The following is a 15000-nucleotide window of genomic DNA, read 5'->3' on the forward strand; positions in this document are numbered from 1 at the left end:
ACAGAAGGACAGAGTGAGTTATAGAGCTGTTGTCACAGGTTTAAAAAAAAGTTGACATTATATCTTCACAATTCAGAAGACCAACTTCATGTATATGAATAAGATTAAAAGTTACAAGCGAGATCGGCAAAACACTGTCAGTCCGGAAATTTCCGTTCGTAGCGATCAGTGCTGAGTGTCTCTCAAAATCGTAATCACTTTCAGAACATCACAATCCCAATTCACGATGTCTTTGAGTAAAGTGTAAAAAAAACGAGAAAAAAACCCCAATCAAACACACAAAAAACAAAAACAAACAGAAAATCCACATTTGTGGCTTTGGTTGTGTGATAGTCTAACTGAAATGACTATTCCAACTTGGACCCAAATTCCAACCTTGCGCACGGCCGATTCTAGAATGGACCAGCAACAAGGGTTTCATTCTAGAATGGCACCCCTGTACTTGCGCAGGGTTAGAATTCCAACCTGGACCCGGTCCATTCTAGAATGAAACCGGATTCTAAGTTCGCGCAGAACATAGATATCATATTGTATTGTAGATATCATATTGTATTGTAGATATCATATTGTGTTGTAGATATCATATTGTATTGTAGATATCATATTGTGTTGTAGATATCATATTGTATTGTAGATATCATATTGTGTTGTAGATATCATATTGTATTGTAGATATCATATTGTGTTGTAGATATCGTAATGTCACACGCATTCCTTCTTTGCCACTAAGCAAACGTGTGCAAGATTGTATGTTACACGCTTTGATGCCGAAATCAATTATTTTGATTATGCATTTATTTCTGAATTTGTTTACCTTTACATACATTCAGTTACTACCTTAAACACTTATGTTTTCAGTATTCATTTCAAGTGGTCACGAACGTAGAAAAATGGGTATCAAAGCGTTGTTACATTTTGTTGTGCATTCTGAATAGTGTGCCAACAGGCCTTGGTCAGTCAATCACGTTTTATCTGTGTACTAAGTGTTTGACGGTAAAAGAATTAACACCAACCCCGTTCTCCTGTATATAACTGAAAGCCACATTTTCTTCTTCATTTAATTATATTTAGTCAAGTTTTGACTAAATATTTTAACATCGAGGGGGAATCGAAACGAGGGTCGTGGTGTATGTGCGTGTGTGTGTGTGTGTGTGTGTGTGTGTGTGTGTGTGTGTGTGTGTGTGTAGAGCGATTCAGACCAAACTACTGGACCGATCTTTATGAAATTTGACATGAGAGTTCCTGGGTATGAAATCCCCGAACGTTTTTTTCATTTTTTTGATAAATGTCTTTGATGACGTCATATCCGGCTTTTCGTGAAAGTTGAGGCGGCACTGTCACGCCCTCATTTTTCAACCAAATTGGTTGAAATTTTGGTCAAGTAATCTTCGACAAAGCCCGGGGTTCGGTATTGCATTTCAGCTTGGTGGCTTAAAAATTAATTAATGACTTTGGTCATTAAAAATCTGAAAATTGTAAAAAAAAATAGAAATTTATAAAACGATCCAAATTTACGTTTATCTTATTCTCCATCATTTGCTGGTTCCGAAAACATATAAATATGTTATATTCGGATTAAAAACAAGCTCTGAAAATTAAATATATAAAAATTATTATCAAAATTAAATTGTCCAAATCAATTTAAAAACACTTTCATCTTATTCCTTGTTGGTTCCTGATTCCAAAAACATATAGATATGATATGTTTGGATTAAAAACACGCTCAGAAAGTTAAAACAAAGAGAGGTACAGAAAAGCGTGCTATCCTTCTTAGTGCAACTACTACCCCGCTCTTCTTGTCAATTTCACTGCCTTTGCCATGAGCGGTGGACTGACGATGCTACGAGTATACGGTCTTGCTGAAAAATGGCATTGCGTTCAGTTTCATTCTGTGAGTTTGACAGCTACTTGACTAAATATTGTATTTTCGCCTTACGCGACTTGTTTCTGTTTTCAATAGCTTCGTCAACTTTCCACTTACACGACACGGTCCCTTTACCAAGCTTCAATGAAGAACCCTGAATAATAATAATAATAATAATAATAATAATAATAAATGAGCATTTATATAGCGCAACATCATAACTTTACAATTATGCTCTTTGCGCTTGACACATTTAAAATTAAAACACAATTATACAAGCATTTACATCTACATTCATAGTCAACAACGCTTAATTAAAAGCATACACCATCAAAGATACATTACAAAAGATTCTTCCACTAACTAAATAATAAAAACATGAATAAAATAGGTTGTGAAAAATCACTAAAACAACAAATAACACTAAAATTAAAACACAGTTATACAAGCATTTACATCTACATTCATAGTCAACAACGCTTAATTAAAAGCATACACCATCAAACATACATTACAAAAGATTCTTCCACTAACTAAGTAATAAAAAAAATAAAAAAACATGAATACGAAAGGTCAAAACAAAACAAGAGGTACTACTTTCACTATCGTCGTCTGCAACAAAAACCGAAAATGGTGAAACGCTTTGCTACGTACACAGAGGACGAAATTGCAAAGAAAAGATCGAACCTTACACCTGTGACTAGCAAAAGTTGCATAGACAGTTCCGTGCGGATCTTACCACGTATCAACGTACATCCGATGCTCAGAACCTACAGATGGGTGACGCCTTGGCGATTGAGGCTTCGTCTTCAGCTCTAACACGCACGCAGACAGTCAGGCAGGTCTATCTGCACCAGCGGTGATGGAAGGTTTGGATTTAGAAACACTCGAATGTTACTTCGACAAGATAAACGAACCGAAAGACGAAAGTGTGCCCCAAATTCGGAAAATATTCTTTCAAAACTGCACTGTAAACAACATCAACATCACTGTGAGAAAAAGAACAATCCAAACACAACCAGTTCCCCTGTGGAACATTTCGGGTGGACTTTCCCACGAGCTGACCTACAAAAATTCTCCGTGTTCGTTCGCGCTTTGCATTCAATCTGTGTTAGTGCGCGCGTGTGTTTGTGTGTTTAGCTTTCGTTGGTTTGTGCTGTTTGGTTCAAAAAAAGTTTATTTTTTTCATTGAAAGATTCAGAAACGTTGGTTGATACTTTGTTAAATGCATTCAACCAGAAAAAGACACGAAACGAATTGGATCTATCTTCTGCGCGCATGCGTGTGTACGGTATGTGTGAAAAGGCAATTGTGTTGTCAGTCTGGTTTTGTGCCTGTTATTTCGTCCCCAAAAACTCATTTATATCTTTCTATGCCTATGCTGTGAGACATAATCGCCATTACGAGCTAGTCGTGTGACAGAGAGTTTTCTTGCACACTCGACTGCTGCTGTTTCACTCCGGCTAAAGCCGTCGTGAAACATCTACAGTCTCGTGTGCAAGAAAACTCTCTGTGACACGACTAGCTCGTAATAGCGGGTATTGTATTGTAGATATCATATTGTATTGTAGATATCATATTGTATTGTAGATATCATATTCGTATCTTAAGTATATTGACGGGCTCAGTGGAGAAGACGCCGGCTTCCAATGAGGAAGGTCGCGTGTTCGAATCTCGGCCGCGCCTGGTGGGCTAAGGGTGAAAGATTTGTCCGATCTCCCGGGTCACCTTATGTGCAAACCTGCCAGTGCCGTATCCCCCTTCGTGTGTACAAGCAAGCCTATGTGCGCACAGAAAAGATCCTGTAATCTATGTCAGAGTTCGGAGGGTTATAGAAACAAGAAAATACCCAGCATGCTTCCCCTGAAAGCGGCGTATGGCAAGGTACAAATGGCCATACACGTAAAAACCCACTCATGCAAAAGACACGGGCGTACGTGGGCGTTTCAGCCCATGAACCTAGAAGAAGAAGAAGAAGAAGAAGAAGAAGAAGAAGAAGAAGAAGAAGAACAACAACAACAACAACAACAACAACAACAACAACAACAACAACAACAACAACAACAACAAGATGAAGAAGAAGAAGAAGAAGAAGAATTTAAAAAAGATCTATTAAAATATCCAATATAGATCAAGTGGAAGAAAAGATACAGAGGCAATAGGGGTGTCGTGACGGCCTCTTTAATCCCCTCACGAAGGCATCATCGTGATAAAGTAAAGTTTAGAAATATATTAGAAAGAATAAACCAGTCAGACATAAACATTGCACACACGTGCACAGGTTTAAAGAGACAAAGCAAAACGAGTCGCGTGAGGCGAAATTACATTTAGTCAATCTGTCAAACTCACAGAATGAAACTGAACGCACTGCATTGTTTTCACCAAGACAATACAGATTCTTCAATGCCCGCGGCAAGGAAATCGCTCCCTTTTCACGTGCAAAACGAAGTGAAATGGACAAGCCAGTATAGCACAGTAGCGTATTGCGCAAAGCAGGAAAGCCCGATTTTCTGTATTATTTTTAACTTTCGGAGCTTGTTTTTAATACAAACATATTATAATCTATATGTGACCCTCAACCACGGAATGAGTCGCATGTCACCTCGCGCGGTTCTGCACTGGGCTTAAAGGCACAGTAAGCCTCCCGTAAACCATCACATATACGGTCAGACTTTTATACACAGTACAAACACCCTTTCATTTAAACACTCACCGATTGAAAACATCCTAGGTGCCCTCCGTAAAGAGCGAACAATTTTCAAAGAATTTATGTTTGCGTGGTTTATCTTACCCCTGAGCCATCGTGAACCCGTGTGATCCAGTTTCCCTTTTTACATTTAGTCAAGTTTTGACTAAATGTTTTAACATAGAGGGGGAATCGAAACGAGGGTCGTGGTGTATGTGTGTGCGTGTGTGTGTGCGTGCGTGCGTGCGTGTAGAGCGATTCAGACCAAACTACTGGACCGATCTTTATGAAATTTGACATGAGAGTTCCTGAGAATGATATCCCCGAACGTTTTTTTCCTTTTTTTGATAAATACCTTTGATGACGTCATATCCGGCTTTTTGTAAAAGTTGAGGCGGCACTGTCACGCCCTCATTTTTCAATCAAATTGATTTAAATTTTGGCCAAGCAATCTTCAACAAAGGCCGGATTTTGGTATTGCATTTCAGCTTGGTGGCTTAAAAATTACATTATGACTTTGGTCATTAAAAATCTGAAAATTGTAAAAGTTTTTATTTTTTTCTAAAACGATCCAAATTTACGTTCATCTTATTCTTCATCATTTTCTGATTCCAAAAACATATAAATATGTTATATTTGGATTAAAAACAAGCTCTGAAAATTAAAAATATAAAAATTATTATTAAAATTAAATTTTCGAAAACAATATAAAAGTTTCATCTTATTCCTTGTCAGTTCCTGATTCCAAAAACATATAGATATGATATGTTTGGATTAAAAACACGCTCAGAAAGTTTTAACGAAGAGAGGTACAGAAAAGCGTTCTATCCTTATCAGCGCAACTACTAAACCGCTCTTCTTGTCAATTTCACTGCCTTTGCCATGAGCATGAGCGGTGGACTGACGATGCTACGAGTATACGGTCTTGCTGAACAATTGCATTGCGTTCAGTTTCAATCTGTGAGTTCGACAGCTACTTGACTAAATGTTGTATTTTCGCCTTTCGCGACTTGTTCACAATGTAGTCGTCAGTTAGTCATTTGAATTCGACTCGATGTGAGCTAATCCACAATAGCACGTTTTTATGCACGAAACAAACGGCTGTGGTTCACAAGAACTCTAGCGATGGCTTTTGACTATGTTGAGAGGAACGGCGATATGCATAAACCGTCGTCTGCTACGACCCTTGCGTGACCCTGCTTCCGGGCTTTTCTTTTTTCAAACTTTCACAACTTCGAATTGTACTGATCTTGTCTTGAAGAAAAAAGAATTATTTTATGATTAAAGAATGTTGTAACAAGCTGTCAATTTATTATTTAGATTTTAAAAGTTAGGTCTAGCGCAAAGACGCACCACGGTCCAAAAACATTCTGATAATCATCGATCCACGGCTATCGCCAGTTTACATCGATAGAATGAGACTCGAAGGGAAGTAACTCATTTTTGACCTGAGTTCAGGATGGGTCCAAAAAGTGTTCGAGACAATCTGCAAAATTAATTCTTTAAAAATTGCTCGCTCTTTACGTAGGGCACCTAGGATGTTCCCGTTTTGTGAGCGTTCAAATGGAAGGGTGTTTGTACTGTGTGTAAATGCCTAACAGTATCTGTGATGGTTTACGGGAGGCTTACTGTCCGGGCGTGATTTCCGGTATTAAGTATTCATAACAGCCGTCCAGCACCAAAACAAGGCGCCATTGTTGTAGAGGACCAAGTCCACGAAAATAAATTCTTTGAAAATTTCTCACGCTCGACAGAATGCAGCCAGGATGTTCCCGTTCGGTGAGCGTCCAAATGGAAGTATGCTTGTACTGTATGTAGACGCTCGGGGACCTCTGTGATGGTTTACGGGATGCTTACTGTGCCTTTAATAAGTCCGGGGGACTGTGGTAACAGTGTGAGGGTCACCTTTTCACCACTGGATAGACCGTGAAACACTTTTCAGGAAAATGTGAAAATATGAAAATCATGCAAAGGTGACATGCGACTTATTCTGTGGTGGAGGGTCACATATGTTTTTGAAATCAGAAAAATGTAAAGATTACGATGGAATAATTTTTGGATCGATTTGACAAATTTTAATCGCAGCACCTAATTAACATTTTTCTTAATTGTGATCACATTTTTAGAGTAAACCAGACATTTGTTTTATATTTTAAGATTCAGAATTTGATGAGGAATACGATGCAATCATTAATTGTTTAATCTGTTTGCAAAAATTCTATTTTAATGACAACTTCAAGGAACAAATTCATTAATTAATTCTTAAGCTTCGGAGCTGCAATGTAATCCCATAGTCCGGGCTTCGTCAAAGATTGCTTGACCAAAATTTCAACCAATTTGGTTGAAAAATGAGAGCGTGACAGTGCAGCCTCAACTTTCACAAAAAGCCGGATATGACGTCATCAAAGACATTTATAAAAAAAATGAAAAAAACGTCTGGGGATATATCATACCCAGGAACTCTAATGTAAAGTTTCATGAAAATCGGTGCAGTAGTTTTCTCTAAATCGCTCTAAACACACAAACACACACACACACACACACACACACACACACACTCATACACGTACACACACACACACACACACACACACACACACACACACACACACACACACACACACTCACACACGTATGTATCCAATTACTTACTCATTCCTTTATTTCCAAAACAGCGAAGGTGTAACATCGGGTGGAAGAGACGTGATACCTGCCTGACCACAGACACAGCTACCCACACCACGGGATACCCCTGCAAGTGCCCCACTGGTACGGCCTGCCGATCCTCCCCGCCCTACAACACACTCACAGAGGAGTACACTTGCAGGCGTGGAAGTCACCCCCAGCGGGTTTGGACGAGTCCCATTTTGGTTGGGACGGGAAAGCATTTTCCCGATGCGTAAGAGGCGACTAACGGTTCTGTTTCTCCTTTTACCTTTGTTAAGTGTTTCTTGTATAGAATAAAGTCAATGTTTGTAAAGATTTTAGTCAAGCAGTATGTAAGAAATGTTAAGTCCTTTGTACTGGAAACTTGCATTCTCCCAGTAAGGTCATATATTGTACTACGTTGCAAGCCCCTGGAGCAATTTTTTTATTAGTGCTTTTGTGAACAAGAAACAATTGACAAGTGGCTCTATCCCATCTCCCCCCTTTCCTCTATCCCATCTCCCCCCTTCCCCGTCGCGATATAACCTTGAATGGTTGAAAACGACGAATAAAGAAAAAGGCGTGGAAGGCGCTCGCGCTCCGGTTAAACTTTGAGGCCCTGTCGAGGTTCTAGTGTTTAGTGATTTAATCCCCCCGAGACATTAAGACTGATTTAATCTGGAGTGTTTACTGCGATCTTTGCTGTACACATTTTGTTTTGTTTCGTTTCGTTTGTCGGGCAAGACTTTTCTTTGTCTCAAAGTGTTAAAAATAGGAAGACATGAACATTTTGAGTAGGGCTTGTGACGTCAGTACGTTCGCTTGCTGGGTTTTTTTTCTTCTGTTTTTTACTTTTTATCTTGTTATTATAAATTATATCAGTTTTCCTGTTTTTATTTGTTAATTAAGAATTATGCACGAGCATTTCGGTGTTAGTTGACGCATAAAATTGCCTGTATTGGTGTGCTGGTTTTGCTGAAAGTATGCGTATGTATATACATAATTTTAGAAGACATGTTATTATATCAGACACGTTGTCCGTGCGAAATTCTTTTCAGACCATTTGTTAGTGCGTAAATACTTTTTAAGATCATGTTTCAATGCATTATATACTTGCAAGACAAATTTTATAATAATAAGATAAACCCTAGAATACTCAGATTGAGGTCATCTGCCAGAACGTGTGTCAAGAGGTCTGCTCTTGCTTATCGTTCTTTTTTTTTAATTATTTTTTATAATTAATTTATTTATGTGTTGGTTTTTTTGCAGAATTGTTTTTCTTCTGTTTTCGTTATTATAATATGCTTTTTCGAAACCGACAACCATGAACCTATATACATTAGTATACGGTTTTAAGCGTGATTAAAGAAATCTTAACGTACGTAAACATTGCCCTTTTTTCCAACAAAATTCGCCTTTGAATTGATTAAACTTGTCCCCCCTTATGAGAAGAGGTCCATGAGTTCGACCTATATAAGAAATGCAAAAATCCAGAATCAGAGTCTGCCTTGTTGTATTCAACTTCTCGTTCAACTTTCAACGGAACTTCAACAAGCACAGGCTTCTTGCTCATTCGGTCTCCTTAAAGTCCAGAATGCATGACCGATCCAGTATTATTGGCGCCAGTGTGTCTTCATCAACGAGAGCGACACAGGTCCGGAATCCAGGACTGATCCGGTATTACCGACCCTCGTCGGACACGAATTTCCGTACTTCATCATGTCGAGTTGCCAAGATGGCTGAAGCACGCACGAGAATGAACACGTATCTGTGACCCAAGCACACGGACAGAGGTAGTTTGTTTCAACCACAGGAGAACAGCTTCACACACAGGAGGCTGTTACGGAGACAGTTTATTTCCTGGGCTGCGCCGGGTTTCGATAATTGGACTTGTCATTAGATCTTGAGCGATGGCTTTGTGGTAGCGTGAATTACGTCACAACGTGTCCATAATGAGCGATTGTTCGAGATGTTTCTGTCTGCGGTATTTATCACTGGACTTTGGACGTGAATGAAGTTACTCTTGTTTTATTTTTAGACCCATGCGGTCGTTGTGGAGTTGAAATAAACGAGATTGCATTTACAGACATTTCCCTTGTTCAAATCATTTGTGTTCAAAAGTTTTAACGAGAGAATGAAAAGGTGTCCTGTGAAAGTAAAAGACCGTCAATATTTACATTCATGTGTGTATTCATGGTATACGACCAGTTGCAAAAATCAAATGCGCTATGTTAATTAATTTAAAGATATCTGTTCGTTGACATTTTAAAGAACGACAATCACAAGCTTGCTACAGTACCTACACATAGTCCCTGGACAAGATTTTCAAGTTAACATTTTATGAGATTTGTTTTTAACAAGATTTGAAGTAACAAACTGTGAAAAAAAATTAAAAAATGTAATCTTATTCACTATACTGTGAAAAATCTAAATACACAATTATAGTTTCAAACAAGGAGACGACCACGTAAACAAAGGACGAAAACAAAGTTGGATCTGTCCCGAATACCCAGGTTAAATGGACAACGATGTAAAACCAAAAACCAACCAACTTGTACAACCAACCTGTTAACGAGTGGCTTAGAATTAGTCAGCTCTATCAATCAATCAATCAATGAGTCTTATATCGCGCATATTCCGTGGGTACAGTTCTAGGCGCTCTGCAGTGATGCCGTGTGAGATGAAATTTTATACGGCCAGTAGATTGCAGCCATTTCGGCGCATATTTACCTTTCACGGCCTATTATTCCAAGTCACACGGGTATAGGTAGACAATTATTAACTGTGCCTAAGGCCAAAAAAAAAAAAATTGTCTGTTTCTGGTAACATGGCTAAAAAAAATAGGGTCGGTAGGTCGGGATTTTTTTATTTTTATTTTTTTTAATTTTTTTTTTACCCCAAATGTAGACCAATAAAACTAACTTTAAAAATCGCGCAAAGAGACTGGATTCACTATACAAGACACTCAACACATTAACAAATCGTCAGCGGACTTTCGTTTTCACACGTTTTTGTTGTTCATTTTCTCACCCTGTCCTTTACCACCAAAAAAACCCCAACTTTTTTTGAGTTTGGAAAAAAAAAGTTTAGGGTCGGCGCCGAAATTTAGGGTCGGTCGGGTGACCAGAAACAGACAATTTTTTTTTTTTGGCCTAAGCAATTTTGTCAGGAAAGACCCTTTTGTCAATCGTGGGATCTTTAACGTGCACACCCAATGTAGTGTACACGGGGGGAGGTTCGGACACCGAAGAGAGTCTGCACACAAAGTTGACTCTGTGAAATAAACTGATTTCCGGCGAACCTGGGATCGAACTCACGCTGACAGCGGCCAACTGAATACAAATCCAGCGCGCTACCAACTGAGCTACATCCCCGCCCCTCTCTCCTTGAACTGACTGAAAATGATGGCTCAATTGAGTGAAAATGGTGGCTCAATTGAGTGAAAATGGTGGCTCAATTGAGTGAAAATGGTGGCTCAATTGAGTGAAAATGGTGGCTCAATTGAGTGAAAATGGTGGCTCAATTGAGTGAAAATGGTGGCTCAATTGAGTGAAAATGGTGGCTCAATTGAGTGAAAATGGTGGCTCAATTGAGTGAAAATGGTGGCTCCATTGAGTGAAAATGGTGGCTCAATTGAGTGAAAATGGTGGCTCAATTGAGTGAAAATGGTGGCTCCATTGAGTGAAAATGATGGCTCAATTGAGTGAAAATGGTGGCTCAATTGAGTGAAAATGGTGGCTCAATTGAGTGAAAATGGTGGCTCAATTGAGTGAAAATGGTGGCTCCATTGAGTGAAAATGGTGGCTCCATTGAGTGAAAATGGTGGCTCCATTGAGTGAAAATGGTGGCTCAATTGAGTGAAAATGGTGGCTCCATTGAGTGAAAATGGTGGCTCCATTGAGTGAAAATGATGGCTCAATTGAGTTGGTCCTTCAGTGTAGCTTAAACGTGAAATAACTCCGTCGGATTTGTATGCGTTGTGAAAGAGTGGATACCCTTGCATTTCACCTGCCGAATAATGTCACACTTGCTCCTGTCGACGTGTTTCCGACACACCCCTCTTAGTGATTGGCGCCTCCAATAGTTGTCCGAGTAAAAATCAAGGGCATTCACTCTTTCACAGCTAATACAAACCCGACAGAGTTATTTTCGAAATTCGTCTATTGCCCCCCGAACAACTTCTGCTCCTCAGACGATATTGTCGCAGTTTATGTATTCGCACTCACTTAAGATATCACAACAACAACAACAACAACAACATCAACAACAACAACAACAACAACGACAGTACACTCAACATTAGCAATACACTAACAAACTGACTCTCTAGCCATCAACCTTCACACTTACCTACACGTAACTACAAACACCATCCTGACAATTTATTAACCAAACAAGTACAGTACGTAGGTGCATTTAAGTAAATAAGTAAGCAACTAACTAGCTCGATTATATCTCTTTGTGGCTGCCACTACACCTAAGGTCTTTCTTAACTCAGCCCTAAGCTGACTTAGCAAAGTCTTTTCACCGAAAATTCAGTGTCAATGCTTCGTGCAGCAGGCTTCGTGAAGTAAGCTTCGCCGAATTGATATCAGGCTTTACCAGTATTAAAGGACTAATGTCCACTTCATGTGGGTCAAATGATGGGACAATTACGATGTCTATCCTGGAAGTTCACAATGCTCAGTAAGTGACTCATTATACATGCAGGTACTCAACGAGCAGATGCTGATAAGAGCTGATGGCAGAACCAAGAGTTATTAAACAGACGTAATGATCAGTGTGTGTTTGTGTGTGTGTATGTGTGTCTGTGCGTGCGTGCGTGTGTGCGGCATGTGTGTGTGTGTGTGTGCGAGCGTACGTGCGTGCGTGCGTGCGTGTGTGTGTGTGTGTGTGCGCGTACTTGTTTGTATGTGCGTGCGTGCGTGCGAGCTTGCGTGTGTGTGTGTGTGTGTGCGAGCGTAGGTGCGTACGTGCGTGCGTGCACATATATGTGTGTGTGCATGTACTTGTATGTGCGTGCGTGCGTGTGTGTGTGTGTGTGTATGTGTATGAGCGCGCGCGCGCATGTGCCAGTTTGTGTGTATGCACGCGCGTGCGCGTATGCGCGTGATGTCCTCACTGGGATCAAATTATCCGAACACACGGCTTTCAAGACGGAATGGACCACCTGACCGACTTACAAGTTCTATGTCGTATTGAAAACAAGTGGAATTGTTGTATCAAAGGTAATCAGCAGTGCCTGATTAGATTGTAAACAGGAAATTCAACGCCGAATATTGTTTCTCTCCACCCCCCTCTATGTGTGTGAGGCTGTGTGTGTGTGTGTGTGTGTGTGTGTGTGTGTGTGTGTGTGTGTGTGTGTGTGTGTGTGTGTGTGTGTGTGTGTGTGTGTGTGTGTGTGCGTGCGTGCGTGCGTGCGTGCGTGCGTGTGTGTGTGTGTGTGTGTGTGTGTGTGTGTGTGTGAGGCTGTGTGTGTGTGTGTGTGTGTGTGTGTGTGGAAGGGGTCCCACACACACACACAAACATATCCTCACACACACACACACACACACACACACACACACACACACACACACACACACACACACACACACACACACACACGCACGATGAAAACAAAGATACCTGCTGTACATATTTATTTGCTTATTACACCGACTGGTTATTACAGTTTTCGTAAAAATAGTCTGTTCCATCAACAATGTACACCGCCATGGATGACACATTGTTTTGGCCTCTTTCTGTAGCCACGGACACTAACATACAAACAGACACAGGCACGCGAAGACACAGCCAGGGAGACATACCCACATATACAGGCACAGACACAGCCATAGAGACAAACCCACATATACAGGCACAGACACAGACACAGCCATGGAGACAAACCCACATATACAGGCACATATAGAGGCACAGCCACAGACACACGAAGACACAGCCATAGAGACAAACCCACATATACAGGCACAGACACAGACATAGAGACAAACCCACATATACACCACAGACACAGACACAGACACATATACAGGCACAGACACAGACACGCGAAGACACAGCCATAGAGACAAACCCACATATACAGGCACAGACATAGAGACAAACCCACATATACAGGCACATATAGAGGCACAGCCACAGACACGCGAAGACACAGCCATAAAGACAAACCCACATATACTGGCACATATACAGGCACAGCCACAGACACATATACAGGCACAGCCACAGACACATATACAGGCACAGCCACAGACACATATACAGGCACAGCCACAGACACATATACAGGCACAGCCACAGACACATATACAGGCACAGCCACAGACACATATACAGGCACAGCCACAGACACATATACAGGCACAGGCACGTGAAGACACAGCCATAGAGAAATACCTACCAGCACCGCATGTGAGCCCCATATCGGCCCCATGTTATTTTGCACATGTCTTCTGGGGCCCAGTTAGCCGATCTGGGCCCCACATGGATAGCATCTGGGGTAACCACGAATGGAGTGGAGAAATGCCGCCCACATTCACCCCATATGTTAAAGCTATATACAGGCACAGACACAGACACATACTTTGCATTACTGTAGGTCCTTTTTACAACCGCTTTCTTTTGTTTCCGAGAGGTTGGTTGGTTGGTTGGTTGGTTGGTCGGTTTGTTTGTTTGTTTGTTTGTTTGTTTGCTTAACGCCCAGCCGACCACGAAGGGCCATATCAGGGCGGAGCTGCTTTGACATATAACGTGCGCCACACACAAGACAGAAGTCGCAGCACAGGCTTCATGTCTCACCCAGTCACATTATTCTGACACCGGACCAACCAGTCCTAGCACTAACCCCATAATGCCAGACGCCAGGCGGAGCAGCCACTAGATTGCCAATTTTAAAGTCTTAGGTATGACCCGGCCGGGGTTCGAACCCACGACCTCCCGATCACGGGGCGGACGCCTTACCACTAGGCCAACCGTGCCGGTAGGTCGGTAGTGTTTAACGTCCCTTCGACCCATATGGCTATTGGGGACCGTGGTTTCTTTTCTCAGTTTGCTTGATAGTCTCCGTTTTTTTTGTTTTTTTTAACTATTAACATTTAAGTCTTTTACTGCAAAATGGTACTTGATAACGATCGATTTATTTGAATTGTGCATTGTGTACGTTATTAAAGTTTGATTGTAAGGCGCTTAGAACTATATTGGGATTTGCGCCATATAAATACCCTTATTATTATTTAAGTTATTGAGACATCCCAGTGCACTAAGGGATTTATAGAGCAAATCGAGAAAATTCATTATTGAACGAAGCGCATAGCGCTGAGTTCAATAATTATTTTCGAGATTTGCTCTATAAATCCCTTAGTGCACTGGGATTGTTTCAATAACGATATTGTCAGTACCGCCAGAAAAAAAAAGAAGATTCAAAACGCACATTTTGCAACGCGCATTTGGATAGGCGTAACTGTGTGGTCAGGTTTGTGTCAGATCTACTTTTGTGTGGGCTGTCTCAAGTGTGTCGTGCTTTCGTCACACACAAACTCTTGTTTTAATTTCTGTTGGTAAATTCCAGTGTAGCGTTAAGCTAAAAAGTGATGATCTTTCATAGAGACCTCATTTAAACTCGGAGAAAGGACTGTGCTCTTAGTTAGTTGCGATTCGAAACCTTCATCGAGCTTCGACAGGTTGACTGTGCAGAGTTTTGCCCCTTGCCAAGGTCGACGGTAAGCACATTTTCAAAATAAATGTGGCATGTTTCTCGTGTGGTATCTTCACTCATCGGGGAGTCTGGTACTAAATA

General features: G+C 40.7%; 1 protein-coding gene and 1 long non-coding RNA gene across 2 annotated transcripts in view; one reads left to right on the forward strand and one right to left on the reverse strand.

Moving 5' to 3' along the window:
• Positions 1–9281, forward strand: part of LOC138949383 (uncharacterized) — a 24894-nt gene extending 15613 nt beyond the window's left edge. The window contains exon 4 of the mRNA XM_070321194.1: positions 7226–9281. Within this exon, the coding sequence (XP_070177295.1) occupies positions 7226–7453 (228 nt within the window). The 3' untranslated portion in view covers positions 7454–9281. The remainder of the gene's footprint in view (positions 1–7225) is intronic.
• Positions 9282–9590: 309 nt separating this feature from the next.
• The window catches only part of LOC138949385 (uncharacterized), a 68980-nt gene continuing 63570 nt past the window's right edge, over positions 9591–15000 (reverse strand). The window contains exon 2 of the long non-coding RNA XR_011450267.1: positions 9591–10574. This is a non-coding gene — a long non-coding RNA (uncharacterized lncRNA). The remainder of the gene's footprint in view (positions 10575–15000) is intronic.

This window comes from Littorina saxatilis, linkage group LG15 (assembly GCF_037325665.1).
Source record: "Littorina saxatilis isolate snail1 linkage group LG15, US_GU_Lsax_2.0, whole genome shotgun sequence".
NCBI classification, from domain to species: domain Eukaryota; kingdom Metazoa; phylum Mollusca; class Gastropoda; order Littorinimorpha; family Littorinidae; genus Littorina; species Littorina saxatilis.